Source organism: Bos indicus, chromosome 19 (assembly GCF_029378745.1).
Source record: "Bos indicus isolate NIAB-ARS_2022 breed Sahiwal x Tharparkar chromosome 19, NIAB-ARS_B.indTharparkar_mat_pri_1.0, whole genome shotgun sequence".
Lineage (NCBI taxonomy): Eukaryota > Metazoa > Chordata > Mammalia > Artiodactyla > Bovidae > Bos > Bos indicus.
This window is the reverse complement of record NC_091778.1, coordinates 20,676,307-20,702,441: the sequence shown is the minus strand read 5'-3', so window position 1 is coordinate 20,702,441 and position 26,135 is coordinate 20,676,307. Positions and strand designations below refer to the sequence as shown.

Genomic DNA, 26,135 nt, shown 5'->3' with positions numbered 1-26,135 from the left:
CTTGGGATATGCTGAAGGGTCACCCTCTTTCCCTTATTCTGGAGTGAGGAGGACAAAGGCCATGTCTTGAGGATCACCCCTCTGCTCACTAGCATGCTGAATCCTGCCTAACAGCCCCCTTACCCCACTTTATAAATACACGGAGAACCTATCTCTGGGGTCTGACAGTTCTGGGTTCAAATCCCAGCTCTGCCCCTTCCTCCCTGGGTGACGAAGTGTCACCTTCCCTCTCGAACTGCAGATTCCTCTTCTGCAAATTACTGATTAGAACATGTGTGTGCGTGCTAAAATTTTAGTCGTGTCCAACTCTTTGTGACCCTGTGGACTGTAGCCCACCAGGTTCCTCTGTGCATGGGATTCTCCAAGAAAGAATACTGGAGTGGGTTGGCATGCCCTCCTCCAGGGGATCTTCCCGACCCAGGGATTGAACGTTTGTCTCTTATGCCTCCTGCATTGGCAGGTGGGTTTTTTTTTTTTTTTTTTTTTTTTACTACTAGAGCCACCTGGGAAGCCCCAACTCTATCTGACAGCAAGTCAATCCCAGGATGAGGAAGCCAAGAAATTCCAGCATCAGCTGCTATTGGCATGGTGCCCTGAAGCACCGGTTGGGTAGGGTAGATGCTTTCTTCACAGCAGCCTTGGAACTTGCATCCCCACCCTCCTGGGGGCCCACGCGCCCTCTGCCTGCTCTTCAAACTGCGCTTTGATTTCCCCTCAGCAGCGTTCACCTGCTGCATCTATCAACAACAGACGGGCAGGAATGCGGCCTGTCGGGTGAGCAGGGCCAAGGGTGGAGTGGACCCAGAACGCACAGAACAGCAGATACAGAAATCCATGACAACCTCCAGGATGGGAACCAGCCCTGGACCCTGCAAACTAGAGCTCTGAGGTGAGCGGCCCTGTTTGTCCCAGCCCAGGGACTGTCTGCTGTGTGACTGTGGGTAGTCTCTTAGCTTCTCTGTGTGTACCATCCTTAGTGCTGTTTTTACTCCCCTCTTTGCCATTTGCTAATTAAGAGAGATTGGGAGAGTGGTGATGGTTGTACACCACCTCGTGTAACGCTTAAAAATAGCTAAAATGGTGAATTGTATGTTATATGAATTTTATCCTAATAAGAAGATGAATACATAAATGTAATGTTATACAGAGAAAGAGAATTGGGAATTTAAAAGCTAATGGTGGAACTTCCCTGCTGGTCCAGTGGCTAAGACTCTGTGCTCCTGGTGCAGAGTGACAGGGTTCGATCCCTGGTCGGGGAACTGGATTCCGCATACCGCAACGAAGATCAAAGAGCCCGCATGTCTCACTATGACCCGGTGCAGCCAAACTAATTCATTAATTTAAAAAACACAAATTTTTGCAGAAGAGTGTTGACCCTTATGAAGAAGGAAACTTTCAAAAGCAGGTCATGTCACCTGCCTGTGAGTGTGTGTGCACTCGAGTCATGTCTGACTCTTTGCAGCCCCATGGACTGTAGCCCACCAGGCTCCTCCCTCCATGGAATTCTCCAGGCAAGAATACTGGACGGGGTTGCCATTTCCTACTCCAGGGGATCTTCACCTGCTTGCTCTTTGTCAAAAAGTAAATTGTTCCTCTCTGACCCACAGTGGGAACCAGAAATTCTTGTGTGATTACCTTTTTGCTCCATAGTTCAAAGCATTTTCTTGTATCTTCTTTACTCACTTTATCTTGGCCAGTCTTTCTAATGTGAAAAGTCAGGCCCAGAGACTAGAGGGCCTGAGGTCAGTCCTAGGCCTGATCTTTTCTGAGACCACAAAGCAGCTCAGTATCAGAACTGTCACCAGAACCCAAAACCTCTCAGGCTAAATGCAGCGTGTCAGGTGCTGAGCCTGGTGCTCAGGTCAGACAGTCACTGCTGACCCAAATGCCACCGGAGGCCAAGAACATCATGATTGGCAGATGCTGAATCAGAGCAAGACCCAAGGTGAGATGGCAGCCTCTGAGCTCAGGCTGGTAACCTGAACAGCATGCAAAGGAACAGGAAAAGGAAACAAGTAGTTATAGAGCCTTAACTCTGGGCCAGCTACTCCAGGGCCCCTAGAGGGGCGCCACTCATCATTCACTCATCCACCATTCATTCATCTAGTGCTTCCGCAGTGCCCACTCCATGCTGGTCAGCAGGTGCTGGGGATGTTGGTTGATGGGGACAGCATGGTCCCTTCCTCCCCAGGGCTCACGATTTAGGGGGGAGACAGTCACCAGATCTGGGTTCCCACTTGACTCTGCCACAGATTCACCTGAGACTCCAGGTGCTTCGGTTTTCACACCTATCCCCAGGGAGGAGAATCAAAGAAGGCCATGGACACACAGGCAGCTGGCCGATTATAGGCATCACGTATTTCAGGGGGTCATGTAAAGGGAGGCCCCTTGTGGAGGTACCCTGACAAGATCATGAGGACACAGAGACACTCTCTGGGGACTGCGTTTGGGAGTGGTGTTCTTCATCAGGGTGGGAGCATCTGCGGGAGTGAGCCGGGGGCCAGCCTCAAGTGAGGGGCAACATACACACAGCCTGGGATCTCACTTCCCGTGCAGCCAAAGCCCAGCTATCACATGTCTGATCGATTAAACAACGGAATAACTGCATATTCTGAAGCAAAAACAGCCAGGTGTTTTGAGGTCAAGTACATAAGATTCTAGAGGAGTCCATGAATGGCAAGGAGCAGTACCCTTTCAGGGTTGTTGGAGGAGTTAAAGGATTAATACATGTATTTGCTACAGATATAGCCAGAATATGTGGAAGCAATTATAGGGAACATGGTTAGAGTAAGACAAACTCCTAATTATCCCCCAAAACCCTGTCCTGGTACCCTCTCCCCTGTCAACCTTCCCTGAGCAATGCAGTTTCAGCTTCTCCAGCTGTAGCCCCCTTGCCTCACTGCACGGATCACTCCATATGCTAAGTCACTTCAGTCGTGTCCGACTCTGTGTGACCCCAGAGACGGCAGCCCACCAGGCTCCCCCGTCCCTGGGATTCTCCAGGCAAGAACACTGGAGTGGTTGCCATTTCCTTCTCCAATGCATGAAAGTGAAAAGTGAAAGTGAAGTTGCTCAGTCGTGTCCAACGTTTAGCAACCCCATGGACTGCAGCCTTCCAGGCTCCTCCGTCCATGGGATTTTCCAGGCAAGAGTACTGGAGTGGGGTGCCATATCCATAATTATCTACTCTTTAAGCTTTGTACTCCCTGAACCAGGGGACTCTGTATCTCCCCTCAAGCAGCATTAGTTTCCCTGAACTGAACTGGCTAAAGCCAGCTAAAAACAAGAATGGTCTTGATACACTGAAACTCATTGAGGGCTACTCCTATTTTTCATTCATTCACTCATTCAACCACTCTCTCTACAAAGATCTTTGGAGCTCCTATTCATTTCTTTATTCAGCAGTCGCTCAGTCATGTCTGACTGCAATCCCATGGACTGTAGCTTGCCTGGCTCCTCTGCCCATGGAATTCTCCAGGCAAGAATACAGGAGTGTGTAGCCATTCCCCTCTCCAGTTTTTCCCTATCTTAGCCATATCCAATTGATTAGAATCCTGCATTTAATTTGGAAAATGCAGGAAGGAAATGAACGGATTGTGACAGCAATGCATTAGGATGGTGAAAACAAGGGTGGGTTTTTTTCCCCTCCATTTTTTACTTTTTCCTAACATAGTTATTATTTTTCTTTTATAATGGAACAATTCATACCATATAAGAACACTGTGTTGGAGGCACTGCAATAAAATGGAACTTTAAGAAAGTATAATGAAGTTAAGATATACTTTCTGTTACAAGAAAGGTTTTTTCCCCCTGAAGAAAACCACTATACCTGCCACCCTCCCTTACTCAGAGCTGAAGTGAGAGACATTAGCAATACCTGCATCTGACAGGTCTCTCTGTGCCAAGGGCTTTCCTTCCCTTCCAGAAAGCTCAAGCTGAATGATTCAGAGATCTGTTGGGAACACTGGCAGGACCCAGCATCACTGGCTTTCTGTAACCTGGGCATTTTCCAGTGTGTTCCATATTGTCAATATTCCTTGGCTTCCTGGTCTTCTGCCATGAACTGGAAAACCAAGAGGCTGGACAGAAATGAACTGGAGCGCTCCCTGCTGAGGTGTAAAAAAAAAAAAAAAAAAATCCCCCAGAGTATGAAAGTGAGGCAACATGGTTTAGCTAAATAAAACTTGGCTTCATAATGACTCCTTTATTGAACCCAGTGCCCTGCTGATGAACCACCGCCTTGGACCTGAGACCAGGAAGAGTTGGGTTTACTGAGGATGTCACACACACAGTGATGTAACAGCAACATCAAGTCACTCAGAGGCGAGTCATAAATTAGCTAACTGTATACCCAGCCAGGAACACTCCCTAGGGAAAGAAAGAAAAAAAAATCTTATGCAAAACGGCTCCCTGGATGCCACAGGTTGGGTATAAATTCCTCTTAGCTGCTGATATAATCACAACTTTGCAGTGAGTTGAAGACTGAGACTCTCTAGCCCTAGAGAACTCAGTGTCACTGGTCTGAAACCTCTCAGCCACCCTTGGTGAGGGAATTGGGCAGCTATAGACGGTTCCAAAGTTCTCAGCGTGAAGATCTCCTGAGTTCTCTTGTCCAGACCCTGCATAGGCAGTGTGGCCGGCCCCAAGGTGAGTTGTCTTCATTTCTGGGGAAGGTACTGTTTTGAGAGGACTCTGTTTCTTCCTGTTTGGGAAGGCTCAGAAAACTGTGGGACTTTTCTGCCTATAGAGATAAACTGGTGGGAAAAAAAAATCTAAGAAATGCCAACATGAGGTTTGGCATCTTGTTCATATTTTGTTTTCTGCCAAATTTGCTGTAGTTGCTACATTTCAAGGGAAAACATTTGGAGAATGGGGAGTAATCTACTGAGAATTCTTTTTTACATTGGTGATACTGTCCAGTCCTTGTAACATGCAGCTTTAGGGGAAAGGTAAACTAAATATTATTAAGCCTATTTTATGGGAGAAAAAAAATGAGTCTTTTAAATAACTTGAGCCAGGTCACATAACTAGTAAGGCTAGGATTTGAACCCACATTTGGGAGGTCTAAGAGTCTTTTTTTTTTTTTTTTTTAACTTATTTATTTGGCTGCAGTGGGTCTTAGTTGCAAGATTCAGGATCTATGGACTCTCTAGCTGTGGTACATGGGCTTAGTTGCTCCATGGCATGTGGGATCTTAGTTCCCTGACCAGGGATTGAACCCACATCCCCAGCATTGTAAGGTGCATTATTAACCACTGGACCACCAGATAAGTCCCAGGCTCTACGATTCTAATTCCCAGGTCCCATGGGCCACATCTCACCACACTGGCTCCCAATGCTTTTTCCATGGAGGAGATATGCAGGGGTGGGTGTAGGGGATAGGAAGGTGTAGGGGGTGGGGCAAGCCCAGACCAGAACTGGGCCTCCACTTAGGTCTTCTTCTCTGATCCTTTTTTAAAAGAAGATGATCTCAAATGTTGAGAATTGAGTGCATTTTTCCCCCACAAATAATTATCCCCCCCCATAATAACAAAGGAGCAGGGATGTCCCTAGCGGTCCAGTGACTGGGACTCTGTGCTCCCAACTCAGGGGATCCAAGTTCGATCCCTGGTTAGGGAACTAGATACCACATGCCAGAACCAAGAGTTCACATGCCACAGAATAAAATATCCCATGTTCCAAAACTAAGACCCGGTGCAGCCAAATAAATAAATAAAATTTAAAAAAGGAGCAGATGGCAGCATTGATAATAACTGCAAAATCAGAAAAGAGTTAGCACAGCTATGACTTGAAAGCTTTCCCCAGTGATAGGTGCTCTGCCTGCAGGGCCAGGCAGATGGTATTCCGATGACCAGCGGGTTCCTCGCCACCTTGCTTCAGGTCAACCGTGAAGCTCGCCAGGTCCCATTCAAGAGGCTCACAGGGTTTGTGCTTTGTCCTTATTGAGTTATGTGTTCTTCCTTTAGACAGTTATGTTGTTTTGTAGAATTAAATCCATAGGATCCCCGCATGCAACTCCAAAAGAGGAACAGAGGTCGCAAAACCCCGATGAAGTGGCAGTTCATGACTTACGAGTGTTATCCCCTGCACTGATGCCGCGGTGTGATAAACCAACCACACTGAGAAGGCCCAGGCCTGTCGCCTCTTCCCCAACCTCCCGTCACGCTCTCCCTCTCCTTCCTCAGCCTGCCGAGAAGAACCTCCAAGCTTAAATCCAGGCAAACGACGTGCTTTGCAAGACCGCAGAGATGGCCTGTCCCTGGCAGTTTCTGTTCAAAATCAAATCCCAAAAGGTGGACTTGGCTACGGAACTGGACATCAACAACAATGTGGGAAAATTCTACCAGCCCCCGTCCAGGTAGGCTCTCCCCTGCTGCCTGCCGCCTCCTGCTGGGCGCCTCCGGGTTTCCATCTCGGAATTTCTCTCTGCTCCTGGCTTCTCACTGGAGGTCTGCTCTCACCAGAGGCTTCTCTGATGTCCCTGTCGGGGTTTGGTGCAGCCACTGTTGCACCTGACATTATGTGAAGGAGGAAGGGCCATGGCACGGTCCTGGAGGGAGCGTCTGATATGCAATACCTGACTTGAGAATGGGGGCGGGGGCAGTAGAGGCCAGTGGTTAGAACCAGGCAGCATCGTGGCCGACACCCCTTCTGAATTGCCAGTGCGTGTGCCTCACTGGTGATCGGCTATCTTGACTATCAACCTGGGGAAGGCTACCAGGATGTTCCTAGGTGGCTCTCATGGTAAAGAACCAGCCTGCCAATGCTGGAGACATAAGAGATGCGCGTTTGGTCCCTGGGTCAAGATGATCCCCTGGAGGAGGGCACGGCAACCCACTCTAGTATTCTTGGCTGGAGAATCCCACGGACAGAGGGGCCTGGCGGGTTACAGTCCATGGGGTCACAAACAGCTGAACGTGGACATGTTAGATAAACTATATCCAAGCCCTGTGCTGGGCCTCATTCACTGGCTCTGAGATATCTCTCACCAGCTGGGTGACTTGGGGCAGGTGAACTTCTCTGAGCCTCAGATGTTCTCATCTGCGGTCCAGGGAACCAATGCGACCCATTTTGTAGCATTTTGAGGATGAAATGGGAGTGGGAAAGTGAAAGTGTAAGTCACTCAGTCGTGTCTGACTCTTTGCGACCCCACGGACTGTACAGCCCATCAGGGAAGCCCCATGAGAGTGGGCATGTAGATCTATCAGCAGCGTGCCCATAAAGAGCAGGCACTCAATAAACGCAAGCGTTTATTATAACTTACCGAGCACTCACTTTGGACCAGGGCCGTCTAGGGCCCATTGCAGGGGTTGCCACTCAACTGCCGTCCTCCAGGGCTCTGTGAAGTACAACGTATTGTCTCATTTTACAGTTAAGGCAACAGAAACTTTCCGTACGCCTGGAGTGACTTCCTTCAAAGTCCCTTGCACCTTGTACAAGAAGCAAGCCAGAGATAGAACAAGAGAGAATTAGAGTGCCAGCCTGCCAATCAGTGGAAAGGCTTCCAAAGCTAGGAGAACTCATGGCCTCGCACTCCACGTTGAGGCTTACTCCCTCGGAAAGACAAGTCCACCTGTGATAACACCACAGTCCGAGTCAAACCAAAGCCCCAGGCTTCACAGAGCTCCCGGGGAGCCTTCCCCCTGGATCACAGTGGGCAGGACGCCCCCTGCAGGCAGGCAGCAGGGCAACCCAGAAAAGCAGCACCAGTTAGAGCCTGGGCTTGCATATAAGCAGGTGTGTGTGTTCGTTGCTCAGTTGTGTCCGACTCTTTGCAGCTCCATGGACTGGAGTCTGCCAGGCTCCTCTGGCCATGGAATTCTCCAGGCAAGAACACTGGAGTTGGTTGCCATTTCCTTCTCCAGATAAGCAGGTGGCTTTACTACTTAGTGGCAACCTTAAGCCTGTGGCCTTTGGCAAGTCCCCTGGCCTTAAGCCTCACCTGTCTCATCTGTAAGAAGGGGTAGGAATGCCTGTGTCCCGGGGTTGTGGTAGGAGGTTACGTGAGTTTTCACATGTAAACAACTGAGCTGCGTGCCTGGCAGAGTCCGTGCTTCATAAACAGCATCTCTCTCAGCTGACAGCATTGTAATTGCTGTAGTCAGTAGGACAAAGTTGAGCAACATCAAACAAAGTCCCCTCTAGCCACTGCACAGGAGTGGGAGGCTCAGTGTGGACGTGGAAGGGTGGATAGACTGGGAGGAGGTGAAGAGACATAGTAAAGACATTCCAGAAAGGGGGCAGGGTGGCCAAAGACTCCGAGACACAAGCCAGCGTGACTGTGTTGGGGCCCGGGGTGGGGGTGGGGGTGGGCTGGGATAGGAGAGGCCATGCCGGAGCTTGGGAGCTTGAATGTAGAGCAGGGGGGTTGGATTTTTCTCTGCTTGCAAACGGGAGCCATTGTGGATTCTTGAGCAAGATCGTCCAGATAAAGAGTGTGGGTTTAACTGGAGGAGAGAATGCTAGAGACCAGGCGGTCTGGGCTGTGGTGGCCAACGTGGCCAGGAGGCCCAGGATGGGAATGCAGGGTTGGGTTGCCTCTAGATGTCTTCCTGGCCCTCCAGACTCAGATGCTGCAGTCTGAGAGCAGTTCCATCCTCCTTCTGGGGTCTGTGAACCCCAGGGGTCTGCCTTGATTCTTCTTGGTCATTTCTGCCTTTCTTCACATCTTGATTGCAGCCCTGGCCTCTTGATCTCCCCTAACTGCAGCCCCCACATTGGCTCTGACCTCTCTCACTCTAACTTGCCTTCTAGCAAGCCACACTCTGGCTCTAGAGTCTTTAGTGGCTCCCTATTGCCGGTCGCCACATGGAGGCTTGACTGCTGGGTTCTGGCTGATCACCATCCCAGACCAAGGGTCCATCCCACCTGCTCAGCCAGGCCTTCCTCACTTTCCTGTACATGGCACATTCCTCCCTTGATCCATGCAGACCCAATCCATCCCCTAATCTTTGAGATCATCTCGAATCCCCCTCCTCCCCTAATCCTTACAGTGTGGCCTATAGGCTGTGGCCTTGAATTTCAGACCCTCTAATAGCATTGACTTGTGTTTTGGGACCATTCAGGAGACCTGAGCTGTAGGTTGACTGGAGGCAAACCAGCTGACTTATCACATCTTTTAAAGCTGGGCTGGGCTGGAAAGAAGTACTCAAATCAGATATTAGAGATGATTGGGAGAAAACACCACACATTAATTCATTTAACTCTCCCAACAATCGAGGAGGAAGGAATTTTTGTTGTCCTCACGTTGCATCAATGAGGACACTGAAGGCTAGAAAGTTTAGGTACTTGCTGAGATCTTGTCTAGATATTTAGGTACTTGTCATTAGCAAACGACAGAGGCAGGATGTGAACCCAGGCAGGTTGGCTGATGACCACTACACTGGCTGCCCTGCTCTGGGTTCTGGTCATGTTCCATCCATTAATGACAATTTGCTGAGGGCTACTCCTCTCACACCTTGCTGGGGAGTCACAGGGCTGTCGGTGAAGCTTCTGTTTATCAATTAAGTAAATAATATATTGATATATATTAAGTAAACAATATATTGCATAGCATGTCTGTGTCCGACTCTTTGTGACTCTGTGGACTGTAGCCCACCAGATTCCTCTGTCCATGGAATTTTCCTGGCAAGAATACTGGAGTGGGTTGTCATTTTCTTCTCCAGGGGATCTTCCTGACCCAGGGATCCAGCCCACATCTGTTGCTTCTCCTGCATTGGCAGGCAGATTCTTTACCACTAGCGCCACCTGGGAAGCCCATTCATACACAGCAGCTAAACAGAACAGATACTGTTTAGAAAGTCCTTATTACTGTGTTGTCTTCTCTGATGGCTCAGACAGTAAATAATCTGCCCACAATGAGGGAGCGCTGGGTTCAATCCCTGGGTCAGGAAGAGCCCCTGGAGAAGGGAATGGCAACCCACTCCAGTATTCTTGCTTGGAGAATCCCACAGATTCCCACAGTTGGACAGAGGAACTTTGTGGGCTACAGTCCATGGGCTCACAAAGAGTTGGACATGACTGAGTGATTAACACTATTACTGTGACAATAATGAGGTAGGAGTTATTATTAGCCTTATATTACAAGGTTGAGTGACTTCCTTGGACAACATCTGGAAAGGGGAAGAGCTGAGGTTTGAACCAAGTCTAAACTCCTAACTTGGACACTATACGGACTCTCCCCGATGGCCTGGTGGGTGCTGGGCTGAGAAAGGCACAGAGGAAAGAGACCCAGTTCCCACTGCTGGGGAGAGGGTGGGGGAAAGGATGTCTTTCTCACTGGTTTGGGGAAGAATACACACAAACCGGAACGTTAAAGAGCATTATAAATTAGGGTGAGGTGGACAGAGAGGTAGACAGGGGGTTACAGGAGAACTGGGGGATGCTGGGATCCATTCTGGGAATACCGTAGGGGGCCTGGCCTGGCTGGAGTGTGTGTGGGGGTGGGGTAGGGGATGGGAATGGGGAGAGGGCTTTAGAGAGGAGGCAGGCCCAGCTGGACTTCACCTAACGGTGGGGTGGGGGTGGGGAGAATGTTACTGGAAGAGGAAGCTGCAGCACAAAGGGGATTTTATCCTGAAAGCAGTGGGAGCCAATTAACGTGTTTTGATTTGGAAAAGTAATTTTAAAATCCATTCAGGTGTAATAAGACCCAGGACTTTGTATGTGAGTAATGGTTCTATATTTTATGAAAACAAATGATTAGGAAGTGAACATGGGGCGTTCGTGGGCCTGTGTTTTAGAGACAAAGGCAAATGTTGAGAACATCTAGGTGAAGTTGAATGGGATCTGGGACAAAATCAAGGTGGGTTGCAGTAGGCTCAGAATAAATATGTATCCTCTTTCCACGTTAATTTGGGTTTTGGATTAAACACACTGGAGGACGCATAGGAAGGCTCCTCATACTCTGGGGTCGGAGGCTGCTGCCCTGCCTCTGTCTGGACCCTAGGAATTATCCGGCTCCCGGTATAAGGAGCTACACACAGAGGGAGCAAGGTCCGTGGCCCCGTTGCGCCTTCCAGGTAATGAGGACCAGGAGCTTGAAAGGGACCTGAGGAAGCCCCTGGCCAGCCACGCTGACTCCCACTAAAGCTCCCCCCCCCCCGCCCCCCAGGTCTGCACTTCTTTAAGGCTTCTTTCCTGGAATCGAAATGAACATGCAGGAAAGAAATAGTACTTCCTGGGCCAGCCCCGGAAGGTGGGAGAACTTCACCTGTGGCCTGGGGCTCCTGTGAGGCCTTGGGCAAGCTCCTTCACTTTTCATGGCCCTGAGCTTCCTATCAAGTGAGGATAACAATACAGAATTGCCTTCTTGAGTGGAGTTAGTAAGGGGAAGATGAAATAACGGACAGGAAAGTTTGCTTTGTAAACTATGACGCACCGTACAATGAGAGTTATTATTATGGTCATTAATGTTCCTTCATGGGGAATAACAAACCCAAGGCCGGAGTCTCAGCCCAGAGACAGGCCAGTGGCATCCGTAAGGCACACCTTCCCGCTGACGCCCGCTGGAGCGGAGGCGCAGGGCGAGGGGCGCCCGGCCCGGACCAGGCAGCCGCCGGCCGAGCGGACACTCTGGCCCGGATCCAGGCTCGGGATGAAACCGAGTCTCTCGCTCCGCCCCGGGGCGGGGGCTGCGGGATCCGGCGGCGATAAAGGGGCCAGCGCGGCGGGGCGCGGGGCGCCCTCCGAGCTGCGCCCACCGTCGGGCCATGCGCGAGGGGCTGGGCGCCGCGTGCGAGGCCGCCCGGCCCCGGCTCTGCCGGCTCCTCCGCAGGATCCTCCGGCCGCAGCCCGCCTGCCGCCTCCGCCGAGCCAGGTACTGCGCGGGCCCGGGTCCACCCTGGGAGGGAGGCTAACTCCGGTGCGCACTGAGCCTCTCTGAGCCTCGGCTTTCCGGGGAAAACAGGAGGGTTGGGATATTCGCTCTGTAGGATTCTGATGGGGATTTACTTAAAAATTTTTCCTGGTATAGAACGCATCAGATCAGTCGCTCAGTCATGTCCGACTCTTTGCGACCCCATGAATCGTGCAGCACGCCAGGCCTCCCTGTCCATCACCAACTCCCGGAGTTCACTGAGACTCACGTCCATCGAGTCAGTGATGCCATCCGGGGTTGCAACTCAGTAGCCACCAAAGACCCAGAGAAACCCCACATGCACACCTGAGAGGTGTCTGCAGGCTGTGTGGGTGTTTCAGCACTTGGGAGCTTTCTAGATTTCAACACTGGGGCTGCAACACCCGTTAGGATAGATAGGGTTAGAGAGCAAGGAGGTTCTTGTTTTACAAGTAAGATCCATTTCCCAGAACGCCTCCTGGCCCCCCTCCTGGCCCCCCACCGCCCGTATATAGAGAAGGGGACCTGTGGCGAAGTTGGGACCACAAGGGAATCAGCTCCGGAAGGAGCCACCGACTGCAGCTCTGACCTCAGCGCCCTGTCGCTCGAGCGCCTGTGGACATTGCTGGGTCTGAACAAGAGCTGCACTTCAGCTTTCCTTTTGATGCCAGATCCTTAGGGTCCTCTGTTCCCGTGAAGGATCAAGCGGGACCCAGCACAGCTGTGGATTTAGCCAAATTGCAGTGTCTGGGTGGGCACTGCAATAATTTGGCAATAAGTATCCAGAACCAAAGAGTCAGACACAGCCTAGCGACTGAGAACACCTGCATTCCAGAACCTTGATATGTTCACCCTCTGGGTGAACCCTTATCTTCCAGCAACTAACCCAAAGAAATCCGCTTACTAGGGGAGAAAGGAGACTGTGCATAGCTTCGTATATTCATGCTTCAGGTTAAAAAGAAGTTTCCCAATTACGGAAGGAATTCAGAGTCACTGAAGAAAGTTGGAAAAACAGACGCGGATAAAGAAAAATTCAAATCATCTGTGATCTTATCAGTGCTAATCACTGTTACTAGCATTCTCCCCCACCACCCCCAGGTGTTTTTCTATGCCTTTGTACACATACACACTCACACGCACACAGAGCCAGCATCAGGTCACATATAGTGTTTGAGGCATTATATATAATAGTGAAGAAATCGGATGCTTCCTAAAATCCAGCCATAGACGCTGGGGTCAGACTCACTATAGTCCATTGGTAGAGAGCATTTTTAGGTAACTTTTTAATGTGTGTGTGAGTGTGTGTTAGTTGCTCAGTCATGTCCGACTCTTTGCAACCCCACGGACTGTAGCCCGCCAGGCTCCTCTGTCCATGGGATTCTCTAGGCAAGAATACTAGAGTGGATAGCTGTGCCCTTCTCCAGAGGATCTTCCCAACCCAGAAATTGAACCTGGGTGTCCTGCATTGCTGGTGGATTCTTTACCATCTGAGTCACCAGGGAAATCCCAACATTTTAAATTGGGGGCAATACTTTTGCTAAGTGAACAAGGACATTGTTTCTCAATCTACAAGTTACTATAGACCAGTAAGTGTTGCAGATTCTCCAGTTCTGTCAGTTCAGTTCAGCCACTCAGTTGTGTCTGACTCTTCACCACCCCATGGACTGCAGCACGCCAGACTTCCCTGTCCATCACCAACTCCCAGAGCTTGCTCAAACTCATGTTCGTTGAGTCAGTGATGACATCCAACCAGGCAGAAGTAAAGGAGAGGAAACAAGAATAAAATGGTGGAATGGGGTGGGGGGTGATGGTAAAAGCTTGAGAAGAGCTGTAAGGCATTGCCTCCCTGAGGACCCCAGCCTCAAAACATCTTCCCGTGTAAGCAGCCCCATGATGACAACTCAGTCATGGCTTACCTGTTCTGAGTGTCCAGATTACCCTGGATTGGCTTTTTTTCTGGTGGGGCACACCAGACCAGACCAGTGGGATGACGATAGCCAGTCACAGGGAGGGCGTGGTATAGGCCCACTGAATCACTTGAATCAGAATGAAGATGCTTTCTGATACATACTCATTTTCTCTTAAAGGGACACTGTCTCTTTATAGTTATAAATCATTCAATGCAACCATATAATATATGTAGTTAATTACATAATGCTAATGTAAACGGTTGTCCCTGGTGGCTCAGAGGGTAAAGAATCTGCCTGCAATGTGGGAGACCTGGATTTGATCCCTGGGTCAGGAAGATCTCCTGGAGGAGGGCATGGCAGCCCACTCTAGTATTCTTGCCTGGAGAATCCCCACGGACAGAGGAGCCTGGAGGGCTACAGTCCATGGGATTGCAAAGAGTCCAACGCAACTGAGTGACTGAGCACAGCACAGCACGATGTAAATGGTCATTACTTTTTCTAATAACAAAGCAGCACACGCTCATTTGTCATTTTCCGACATCACAAACGTGTATAAGGTGGGAAATGAGCGACCTTTGTAGTCCTCGCTAATCACCTTTCCCCTGGGATGTGTGCGCACCCTAGAAAATACTGTAGAGAACGCGGGACACAATAAGCTTTCTTCCTGAGATGCCCCAGGAGGAGGCATGTGTGGGGTGTGACTATTAGAGGGGTGCTCACACTGTCTGTTCTCTGTAGTATATGTAGGGAGAGCAATCCTAAAATCCCAAACCGGAACCAATGGTTTCTGAGTGATTTCAGACTATTAGGGCTTTTTCTTCTTCAAACGATAGGCTAAATTCTTCTTCTTTTTAAACATATTTATTTGGCTTCACTGGGTCTTAGTTGTGACATGTGGGATCCAGTTCCCTGACCAGGGGATTGAACCCCAGGGCCCCTGCATTGGAAGCTCAGAGTCCCAGCCACTGGACCACCAGGGAAATCCCAAGTTAAATTCTTTTAAATCTGTTGTTTCCAAGCAAATATAACCAATATATTTTGAAAGTATCCTTATCTTCCAGAAATACTCAGATATTTACGGATGGCATGATGTCTCAGACTTGCTTTAAAATGAGAGCGAGGGCTGGGAGAGTAATGTTGAAACAGAATTGGCCGTGGGTTGATAATTGTTTAATTGGGCTGAATCTGGGTGACAGGCTTACAGGGGTTTATTACACTCTTCTCTCTAATTGTGTCTGTTTAACATGTTCCATAATAAAATTTTAGAATAAATAAACCAGGATGAACCAAGTGCTATAAAGAAAAAAAGCTTAAGTCCCAAAGAGGGAGTGGGTGGGGTGGCGGGCAGTACTGCTGACCCGGGAGGGCAGGGTGGAAGGAGCTGTCCTCTGCCAGCTCCACTCTGTATCACGTTTGTACCTGCCTTCTGAGGGAGTCATCTTCACAGAGCTTCTGTGGGTCACCCTTTGGCCTGTTAGCTTTGGCTCAGCTCCCCTCTGGACTCTTTGGCTTTGTTGGGGGGGCAGGTGAGGGGAGAAGAGGAAGCAGGGTGGTGATGGTACAGAGGCTGCCTCCTCCACCACGTTGGCTGGAAACCATGACGTCCACTCTCACCCTCTAGACCTCACTCCCCGCTTCGTCAAATGAGGGCTGGCTGAGGCGACCCTGAGTTCCCTCTCTGCCCTCGGACGCTCCATCTCATGAGAGCTGTTTCCTCTTGCAGTCCAGTGACACAGGATGACCCCAAACGTCACAGCCCGGGCAAGCACGGGAATGAGTCTCCCCAGCCCCTCACGGGGACAGTAAAGGTCAGTGAGTCACTCGGGTGTGGGAAGCCCCTTCCTCCCTTGCCCAGACAGATGTGGTGGGCAGCCTGGTGGATGCTGGGGTCTGGGCAGTGAGTAGAGACCCAGGGACACAGGTGGGGGCGAGGAAGAGCTTTGGGAGAGAGGGGGTGAACCATGGTGATCAGGAGTGGTAGACCCTGACCCCACCAGGGGGGTGGGCATCTGGGTGACATGCCTGTGTGGGCAGGCAGACCTGGGAGGGAGCAGACCACTCGTGGAGTCAGAGTGAGACCCTCAGAAGTGATCCCAGACTTGGCAGCTGAGCCTCCAGCCCCAGCCCCAGCCTCTGGTCCAACAGTTCCGTCCTCCCTGCATGGTTTGGCCCTTAGTGTTCCACAGAGGTGGGCAGAGGACTGGTTTGCATATTCTTCAGTGCCTCCCTGAAGGCCGTGATCCCTTCTTCCTTGTCCCGTTTCTATTCTTAGGATTAGCGGCTGTGACGGTAATCTGTGCCGTGTAGACCCCTTAATCCCTCCTGTTGCAATTCCCCTGAGAGAGCATTTGGCAGACTCTTGGATGAGGACAGGAGCCTGGCCAATGGCCCAGGCACCTGGAGCTCCCAGCAGACTCTGGCCCAGGTGGCCTGGCTACCGGAAAGGGAGGAGGGCCGTGGGCTGACACCTCGACCCGTGTGCCGCCCGCAGCTCCCCGCCCACCCGAGGCCCAAGCAGGGCCTCAGGGCTGGGAGAGACCCCTGTGGTCCTGGGGTCGGAGGCACTTAGAAACCCCTGATTTTCTTCCCTCCCTCTTAGACGTCTCCAGAATCCCTGAGCAAGCTGGACGCGCCCCCGTCAGCCTGTCCACGGCATGTGAGGATCAAAAACTGGGGCAGCGGAGTGACTTTCCAAGACACGCTTCACCAGAAGGCCAAAGGGGTGAGCAGTCTGAGGAACTACTTTTCTTTTTTTTTTTGCGGGGGGGGGGGTTCCTTGGGTCTTAATTGAGTATGTGAGACCTTTGTTATGTCATGTAGTCTCCAGCGTGGGCTCAGTAGTTGTGGCATGCAGGCTTAGTTGCCCTGTGATGTGGGATCTTAGCTCCCTGAACAGAGATTGAACCCGCATCCCCTGTATTGCAAGGCAGATTCTTAACTACTAGACCACCAGGGAAGTCCCTCGAGAACCACTTTGTCCCAAACTGGCAAAGCCATCAAGGCCGTTAATGAATCAAACAGATGTCCCCTCAGCAAACCAGACAGCCATCTGCTTGGTCAAAGGTTACTGGGAACAGAGACTCTTGTTTCTCGTGAAACAGTAGGACTAAATGATGCTAACTCTCTGTTAGCTCCACACCACCCTCCCACCCACCGTCCCTCCCCCTACCCCAGGGATGATGGATAATCCAGAGGGTGAGATAAAGAATTATAGGAACACATGAATTCTTTCTCAGAGAGTCAGATTTCATCATTATATCAGGGAGAATCTTCTAACAGAATTGCCCAAAGCTGGACTGAACAACATCATAAGGTAGTGAGCTCCCTGTCATGAAAAGGATTCAAGTGCTATTGGATAGGGAGATTGGAGAGGGGTTCCAAGCATCCAGTGAGTAGTTGGACTAAGTGCCCTTTAAGGCTTCTTAACTTCTAGGTTTCTTATTCTAAGTTTATATGCATTCTGTGATTGTAAAGTAGGAAAGGATTGAAAATTTCAAGGCCATGAAAGCAGAATCATTTCCCACGCCTTCCAGGAATGACCACTGTTCACCTATGGGTGTGCTTTCTTTCAGTATTTTTTCTGTGCCATTCCCTACTTCGGGATTTGTACCTTCTCAGTTCATTTTGGCTGAATAGCAATAATTTGTCCCCAGGAGTCGTATCAGCTTCTTTAAATGAGAAGATAGTCGAGATGTTCCCAGCATTCGAACTGTTGACTTTGCTCTAGGTCTGGGGCTGGCTGGGGACTTCCCTGGTGGCTCAGTTGTAAAGAATCCGCCTGCCAATGCAAGAGACCCAGGAGCCTCGGGTTCGATCCCTGGCTCGGAAGACCCCCCTGGAGAAGGAGACGGCAACCCACTCCAGTATTCTTGCCTGGAAAATCCCATGGACAGAGGATCCTGGAGGGTTCCAGTCTTTGGGGCTGCAAAAGACTCACAACTGAGCGACTAAAGAACAACGACTAGGGCTGGCGGGGGGGCGGCCCAGCCCACAGTCCGTGGTGTTCAGCCAGTCAGAGGAGAGGAGATATGGATGGGGGAAAAGCCCGGTCGACCCCAAGGAGAAGATGCCACAGAGGTAGAGAGGGGTGGTGGGGAGCTGGAACAGTCAGAGTGGAAGGAGGTGGCCAGGAGAGCTGGCCCTGGAAGAGGATGGCCATCAGTGCCTGTGCTGAGGAACCAAGCGATCAGCCTCACCACCTCTTCTTTCTTTCCAGGATCTCTCTTGCAAGTCCAAGTCTTGCCTGGCATCCATCATGAACCCCAAAAGTTTGACCATAGGACCCCGGGACAAGCCAACCCCCCCAGACGAGCTTCTACCTCAAGCTATCGAATTTGTCAACCAGTATTACGGCTCCTTCAAAGAGTAAGGCTCGCTTCCTTCAGCATCACTCCCTCTGCCTCCCCTGAGCTCTCTAGTCTCCTGCCATCTCCCTCTGACCCCAAACCTCTTTCCTTCCCAGATTTGCAGTGAATCCAAGGCTAAGACACAGCTTTTCAGGGAAAAGACCTTGGATATGTTCTCAAAACCATAAGAGAAAGGAGCATGGCCGTAGTGGTTGAAAATGTGGGTTGGGTGTCTAAACGTTTGAGTTTGGATTCTGCTCAACCAGTAGCTGGTTCTGTATTTTTGGGAAATCTATTTCCCAAATAGATCCTCTCTGCATCTCCACTTCCTCATAAGTCCAAAGCAGGGTCATGATAAAACTGTTCCTAAGATTGTTTCAAGGATTAAATACGTTTGAAACAGCATCCTGGCGCAAAGCAATGAGTCGATATGCAAAACCTTTTATTATGAGATGTTTGAGATAGAAGGGACCTCGGAGACTACCGAGCCAAGCCCTCCACCTCCAGGTGTGAGCCAGGAAGCCCAGTAGCAGCTAGAGTTCAGTCCCAGCTGAAATTCAGGCTGCTTGACTTGGAGAGAGCTCTTTGCACTGTTTTCTGTGGGGATCTGTATCTCTGAGTTGTGTAAAATATATGGCTCTTAATTTAAGTCCATTAATATCTAGAAAGGCCGAGGGAATGAATTTGCTGTTTTATGGGCTGGGACGGGAGTGTGGTTTTTACGATGCAGCCCCACAAGGCACTTTACTGTAGGAAGTGAGCCACAGAAATACCCTGGGATCCAGTGTGGCAGAAAGATTGGCTCCTGGTGATGCCACACCCCCTTGGCTCTGACCTGCATTGTGTGAGCTGGAAGGGACCTTGAGTCTATGAAAGAGGTCCTTATCTTCTGGGGCCAGTGATCCTCCAGCCTGGTTGCCCAGTAGTTGCTGTTAAGGACCTTGTAAAATACTGGTGCCAGGGTCCCCTGGGCAAGGGCATCAGCTTCTCAGGAAGTGGGGAGGGGGCGGACATCCTTGTTCTCTACAAGCTCCGGAGGCAATTCTAAGTAGACTGAGAACTCCGTCAGGGGTTTGCTACTGCCTGTGTTGTGTAAATAGAACCTCTGCAGACAGGCTCTGTCACTGGGAGGTCCAAGGTCCTTAGGTTTTCCGCTCGGTTGTTGACTAAGAAGACTTTCAGGGTCCAGGAATTTTCTTTTAAGATTTATTTATTTTATTTTTGGCTGTGCTGGATCTTTGTTGCTGCACATGGGCTTTTTCTAGTTGAGGTGAATGGGGGCTACTCTTCACTGGGGTGCATGGGCTTCTCACTTTCGTGGCGCACAGGCTCTAGGCGCTCAGACTTCAGCAGTTGTGGTGTGTGGGCTTAGTTGCCCTGCAGCACGTGGGGTCTTTCCAGACCAGGGCGGGAACCCGTGTCCCCCACGTTGGCAGGTGGATTCTGAACCACTAGACCACCAGGGAAGCCCCCAGGAATTTTCTCAATGGGCTTCACTGGGCCACTGTTTTGATGTCCTAGGTATGTTCTGGACTCTGCCTTGTACGTAAGGCTCACCACAGCTCTATGGGACTGGTGCTGTTATTATCCTACCTGCTCTACAGGCAAGAAAGCCAGAGCCCATGGAGAAGTAACTTGTTCAAAGTCACACATTCTGAAGTCCCAGAGCTGGAATTCGAACTCAGGCATTTTAAGCCAGAGCCCTTGCTTTAAAACTCAATGATCTAGCATCCAGCTCTTTGATTTTGAAGGCTCTGACTTCATGCTGGACCTAAGGGGTTCCTGCTGGTGTTTGGAAGGCAGTTGGGGGGTTGTTAGCTGGGGAAGCTACAGGGCTGCTGATGATAGCTATTCAAATCCATTTGCTTTTCACAGAGGGAAGAAGTTCTCACAGTCACAAGTCCGTGCCTTGGTTTCCCCCAAGAGGTCCTGGGGGTGTGAGTGACAGATGGCAGCCCATTCCCACACCTGGGCCAGTTCAGTCTTTCGTAGGTGAAGGATTATATAGTCAGAAATGATAACTTTCTGAATGTTCTTTCCAAAGCCAGTTTACAGATGCCAAAAGCCACTCCCTTTTTTTCAGAACTAATAGGTGTCATAGCATTTTAGTGCCTCAGAAATGTGACTGTTTGAAAACAAAGGTATAATGTAAACCTCTAAAGGAATTGAGTGAAAACGTGATCTTTTCTTAAAAAGTCACATATTAACACTGCCAAGCGTGTTGGCAGCATCGATGTTCTGGTAGTTGCTGCTGTTTTCATGCTTGGATGCAGAATGAAAAACATTGCTAGAAGCTTTGTTTGCAGGTTGTGGGGGGAGGGCTGCCGTTGGTGGGGCAGCCTCAACCTCGCCCAGCAGGTCCTTATGCGAGGAGTGTCCTTGAAGATAAATAGCGCCGAGTGTTTTGTCTTTGAGCTTTCTTCTTTAATCAAGGAAGAGTTGTCGAGACACTCTTCGTCCACTGAAAGGCCATTTTGTCCTGAGCTGTCCACTCTCCTTAATCAAGAGTTCATTCCTTAAATAGTTTTGTTCGTGGCACTTTCAGACGTCTTTGATGCTGATTGGAAATCTCAAGGCTGCTCTGTGTGCATGTGACTCAAAACCTTCCTGGCTGTGGGATGTTTTTACAAGCCTGGGAGGGGAGGGCAGAAGCCAGCTTGGAAATCTCACACGGGAGAGCTGGCCAAGTGGCACCGGGTTTGAGAAAGCTTGCTGTGGGGACCCTGCCATGCTGGATGACACTGTGGCGGACACCTCCTTGAACCACCCTGGGGCCCTGACGGCTGAGTCCTGAGAGCTGATTCCTGTCCGGACCTGACCGGGAAAATGTGGGCAGGCCCTCCACATCTCTGGGCTTGTGATCCACCCGCTAGGGTGGAAGGTAGAAGGTTAAGAGCCTGGGCTTGGCATCAGGGCAACCCGAGTCTGAATCTTGGGCTTGCTTTTTGTCACACTTCTGTTTCCAGGCCAGTACTTAACCTTCCAGATACATCAACTATAACAAGGACACAAAAACGCCTCTGTCACAGACTCAATGGGACCCTGACTATGGGTGGTGTTGCCCAGTACTTGGCTCATTAGTGACTGTTCAGTGCAGAGGAGCTGCTGGGGAGGAGCTGACTCATCTCTTAACCAAGAGAAGGTGGATTGGTGCTCCCCTGGCCAAGAAGCAGGATGTGCCTGCAGCCTGATGGATGCTGGTCTGGGTCTTGCAAGACCATTGAAAAGCATTGCACTCCTCGCTGAGATGAGTGTGACTAGAGAAAAGGTGCCTGGGATCAGGACCAGCTATGTAACTTGCAAGACTCAGTGTGAAAATAAAAAGGTGGCTTCCTGTTCATGAATGATTAAGAATTCAAGACAATCAGAGCAGGGCATTAAGCCCAGCGGGGCCCTGCTGAGCTCGGTGCCCTGGACACAAGCCCATGAAGCTGCCCTGGAGGGGACGGTTTCTCTGAGCGACATCTTGCCCTCCTGGTGTCCTCATTCAGTTCCTGCTTCTGTGGATTGAATCAGTCTCCATTTAAAGCCATCTCATTGTTGATCTTCCTGATGTCTTCCTGTCCCGCAGGGCAAAAATAGAGGAACATCTGGCCAGGGTGGAAGCAGTAACAAAGGAGATAGAAACAACAGGAACCTACCAGCTGACGGGAGATGAGCTCATCTTCGCCACCAAGCAGGCCTGGCGCAACGCCCCCCGCTGCATCGGAAGGATCCAGTGGTCGAACCTGCAGGTCGATGCCCTTAGACGGAGGAGGGGGGAACGGGAGAGGAAGCTGGCGGGTGGGCAGGCGGGCCCTGAGCTGGCTGCAGGGTCTCTCTCCATCCCTGCACTTGAGATGGGGGCTCACAGACACCCCCCCAACCCCCCAGAGTCTAGACTCCAACCTCTGCACCAGGATTTCTAGCCCATCTTTCTCCCTTGTGTTAAATCTGAGACTAAATGCCAGCATGAAACCAAATGGCCTTGCTATTGTTATTGCTGTGGACCCAGTTCTTCACCTTGATTGAATTCTTGTCTTTTAGAAAACATTTTCTTCATCCTAGCCTCCTAGGTCATCTTTACATTTATTGCTGGGTAATTGTGGGCTTCCTGGGTGGCTCAGTGCTAAAGAATCCGCCTGCCAATGCAGGAGACGCAGGTTCGATCCCTGGGTAGGGAAGATCCCTTGGAGGAGGAAATGGTAACCCACTCCAGTATTCTTGCCTGGGAAATCCCATGGACAGAGGATCCCGGCAGGCTACAATCCATGGGGTCACAAAAGAGTCAGATGCAACTTAGCGACTAAACAACAACAACAGTAGTGAAAATACTTGGACAGAAAAACAGATGAGAAATGCCAACAGAACGGGCTCTGGCTGTAAAGAAATGTGCTGGAGGCCATGTGTGAAATGTTTAAAGCAACTAGGCTGTGGAAATCATGGTGCTTGAGAATCTGGTTTTCTTGAGGGTTAGGTTTAGATAGGGCCTTCCAAGTGGGCAGGGGGGCCTGGGCTCTCCTAGGAAAGCAGAAGAAGGAAGAAGGTGGCGGGGGTGGGGGTGGGGGGAGGCAGGTGCATGCCTCTGCAGGATGTTCAGGTGGTAGGGGGTTTGGGCCGCTCCTTCAGTCCCTCCCCACTCAGCTTCTGATCAGCCCTGCCGAGGCCTCTGTCCTCCTGGTCCTTGACGGGCGTGGTCTGGGTGGGCTGTGCGCAGGTCTTTGACGCCCGGAGCTGTTCCACGGCCCAGGAAATGTTCGAACACATCTGCAGACACGTGCGTTATGCCACCAACAACGGCAACATCAGGTGCGTGTGCCCGTCCTGAGGCTACGGCTGGGGCCCCGCACAGCCCCCCGAGGCTTAGCCAAGAGATGCAGGCGGGTTTAAGCTCCTAGAGAGGCCAGAGAGGAAGAAAGTAGAAAGACCTTGGCTTCTTCAGGGAGTCGTCACAGTGAGCCCGCCTCCGTGAGCCTAGTGCCTCATCAGTGGCCCATTTCCTTGGTTTCTTTCTGACTTGAAACCATTTGGAGGAGACAGGGGGGATCTTTAAGAGGTAACTTCAGTCTTCGAGGTTAGGGTCCCCACTTTGTAGAGGGGATGAGAAATTGGTTTTGCAGCTGATGGGTCCAGTGTGGTGTTTCCCTTGGAGGTGGGGGACTCACTGCTCATCATACCCACCCCAAACCGTCTCCCTTACCATCTCCCTCCCCCAACCAAGGAGATCAAGGCCAACTCATTTGGTCATTCATTTATTTTTCTGTTCGGCAAACACTCAGTGTCTGCCTGATGGGGACCTGACACAGGGCTAGGCTTGGGGGTGGGAAGTGAGCAGGACCCTAAGCCGAGGCTCCAGCCGGCTGTGAACCTACACCTTGCACTAGACAAGCACCCAGCTAACTTGATGCCAAAAAGAGAAATACGGTCCATCTGCAGAAAGGGCTGGGACAGCCTGAAGGGTGGGAAGGGCTCCCTGGAGGGGTGGTGGTGGTCCCTGCGCTGGTCTGGAGGAAAGGGTAGGAGCAGGGGGGAGAAGGAAGGAGCAGCTATGTCAGGAAGTGGACAGGCTACACAGAGGCTGGCGAGAGCTTGGCGCGTCTCAGGGCTGCAGGGGTTTGGTTCAGTTAGCTTGGCTGCAGAGCGCTGGGGAGTGGGAAGATGGCAGGGGAGGGGGATCTGTTAGCTGGGTGGTGGCTGGAAGCCCCCACCGAAGCCGGGTGGCAAACAGTACCATCCTCATCTTCGGAAAGGTCGGCCATCACTGTGTTCCCCCAGCGGAGCGATGGGAAGCATGACTTCCGGGTCTGGAACGCCCAGCTCATCCGCTATGCCGGCTACCAGATGCCAGATGGCAGCATCAGAGGGGACCCCGCCAACGTGGAGTTCACACAGGTACCAGACCCAGCTTTGGCGGGTGAGAGCGGAGCCCAGAGGTGGCCCAGGGACCTGGGTCTCCAGGCTCACTGGGCCTGTCTTGCCCCCAGCTGTGCATCGACCTGGGCTGGAAGCCCAAGTACGGCCGCTTCGACGTGTTGCCTCTAGTCCTGCAGGCTGACGGCCGTGACCCAGAGCTCTTCGAAATCCCCCCTGACCTTGTTCTCGAGGTGCCCATGGAACATCCCAGGTGAGCAGGCTGTGGGTGCTGGGAGTGTGAGTTCACATGCATGCCCCCTCCTTTCCAAAGAGAGATCGCAGTCCTCAGGACCCTCCCTGCTCCTCCCCCAAAGCCCAGCCAGCAGCAGCTTGATGCCCAGCAGGGCTGGCTTTCCCAGTCCACCACATCACCCTTGTACAGCAGCTTTGTCAGGCCTCAGACTTATGAGAAGATGCTGAAGGGGACAGGAAAGCAATGGCTTGGGTAGACTGGGCCCTGGGAGCTTGGGAAGCGGTGACCCTGGGAAGGGAAGCCTTGAAAGGCCCTGAGATTCTCACACTGGACAGCCCAGGCCTCTTTGACCTTCCTGCCAACTCTCTTAGCCATTCATCTCCTGACTGTGGTGACGGGATAAGGTGACAGTATTTCAAGAGCTCATCGGATTCAGCCGCTGCTCCGGGGCTGAATTACAAAAATACCCCCATACATTGACACTATGTAGCAGGCTTTAGGCTGGGCTATTATTTTTATCCTCTGGATATACTGAACTTAGTCCTAGCTCAGGGCCTTTGCACTTGCTGTTCCCTCTGCCTGACAGGCCCTTTCTTCAGAATTTTGCAGAGTTCATTTCTTGTTAACGAGGTATTTCCATTACCTGTTCTGAGAAGCCTCTTCTGAATACCCAATCTAGAGTAGGAACCCTTACTCTTCATCTAACATATCACTTTGTGCTTTTTTAAAAAAAATACATTGATTTATTTGCACGCGTCAGGTGTTCGTTGGGGTATACAGACTCTGTGTGCGTGCTAAGTCACTTCAGTCATGTCTGACTTTTTGTGACCCTATGGATGGGAGCCTGCCAGTCCATCGGATTCTCCAGGCAGGAATCCTGGAGTGGATTGCCATTTCCTTCTTCAGGGGTCTTCCCAAGCCAAGGACCGAACCCGCATCTCTTATGTCTCATGCATTGGCAGACAGGTTCTTTACATTAGCGTCACTTGGGAAGCACAGCGGACCCTCTCTGGTTGTGGCCCTTGGGCTTAGCAGCTCCTCAGCACGTGAGATCATAGTTATCTTATTTCCCCAACCAGGGATCCAACCTGAGTCCCTACATTGCAAGACAGATTCTTAACCAGTGGACCACAAGGGCAGTCCCATCACCTTGTCTTTATTTTCTTATTTATTTATTTGTTTACCTATTTATAGTCTGTAAGGTCTTTGAGAATCAGAGATCTTGTCTTTCTTGTTCAGCAATATATCCCCAACACCTAGCAAGATGTCTGGCTCATAGTAGGTACTCGATTATAAATATTTCTGGAGTGAATGAATATACAAGTAAAGGATATTATTATCTTCACAGTAATCCCATGATTTATCTCTACTTTGCTGGTGGGGATGCTGAGGCTCAGAGAGGCTGAATAATATCTGAAGGTCACACAGCTGGTAATCAGTCAGGCAGAACTTGATCCTAGGCTTTCTGACACTGGGATCCTTAATTGGTATGTTCTGTTGAGTCCTCAGCATTTAGCCCAGAGCCTGCCACTTACTTGATGCTTAATATGTTTGCTTGAATAATCTCATGAATGGATGCGTAATTAGCCACATGTTATGTCCAATTCACCTCTCCAGGTGGGATGAACTTAGAGATCAGCACTTGAAAAGGAGTTTTCTTGGTTGACTCTTTTTCTGAAGCTTTTATTAGGGCGTGGGTGTGGGCCGAAGTGAAGGCTCCATTGCCACCGGCCCTGCCTCCCTACCAGGTACGAATGGTTCCGGGAGCTGGAGCTCAAGTGGTACGCCCTGCCAGCCGTGGCCAACATGCTGCTTGAGGTGGGCGGCCTCGAGTTCCCAGGGTGCCCCTTCAACGGGTGGTACATGGGCACAGAAGTTGGAGTCCGGGACTTCTGCGACGCCCAGCGATACAACATCCTGGAGGTAATGAGGACCGTCCAGCTGGGCCGGCTGGAGGT

At 50.8% G+C, this 26,135-nt stretch overlaps 1 protein-coding gene across 3 annotated transcripts in view; it reads left to right on the top strand.

Moving 5' to 3' along the window:
* The first annotated feature begins 518 nt into the window (after positions 1 to 518).
* The window catches only part of NOS2 (nitric oxide synthase 2), a 46,638-nt gene continuing 21,021 nt past the window's right edge, over positions 519 to 26,135 (top strand). The window contains exons 1-10 of one of the 3 annotated variants that reach the window (XM_070772727.1): positions 519 to 889; positions 6,186 to 6,358; positions 15,470 to 15,554; positions 16,346 to 16,468; positions 17,963 to 18,111; positions 21,664 to 21,826; positions 22,789 to 22,880; positions 23,822 to 23,963; positions 24,056 to 24,195; positions 25,926 to 26,100. In XM_070772727.1, the coding sequence (XP_070628828.1) occupies positions 6,249 to 6,358; positions 15,470 to 15,554; positions 16,346 to 16,468; positions 17,963 to 18,111; positions 21,664 to 21,826; positions 22,789 to 22,880; positions 23,822 to 23,963; positions 24,056 to 24,195; positions 25,926 to 26,100 (1,179 nt within the window). In that variant the 5' untranslated portion in view covers positions 519 to 889; positions 6,186 to 6,248. Of the gene's footprint in view, positions 890 to 4,455; positions 4,648 to 6,185; positions 6,359 to 11,672; positions 11,819 to 15,469; positions 15,555 to 16,345; positions 16,469 to 17,962; positions 18,112 to 21,663; positions 21,827 to 22,788; positions 22,881 to 23,821; positions 23,964 to 24,055; positions 24,196 to 25,925; positions 26,101 to 26,135 lie in introns of those variants that run through there. The other 2 variants (XM_019982493.2, XM_070772728.1) reach the window with 2 other exon arrangements.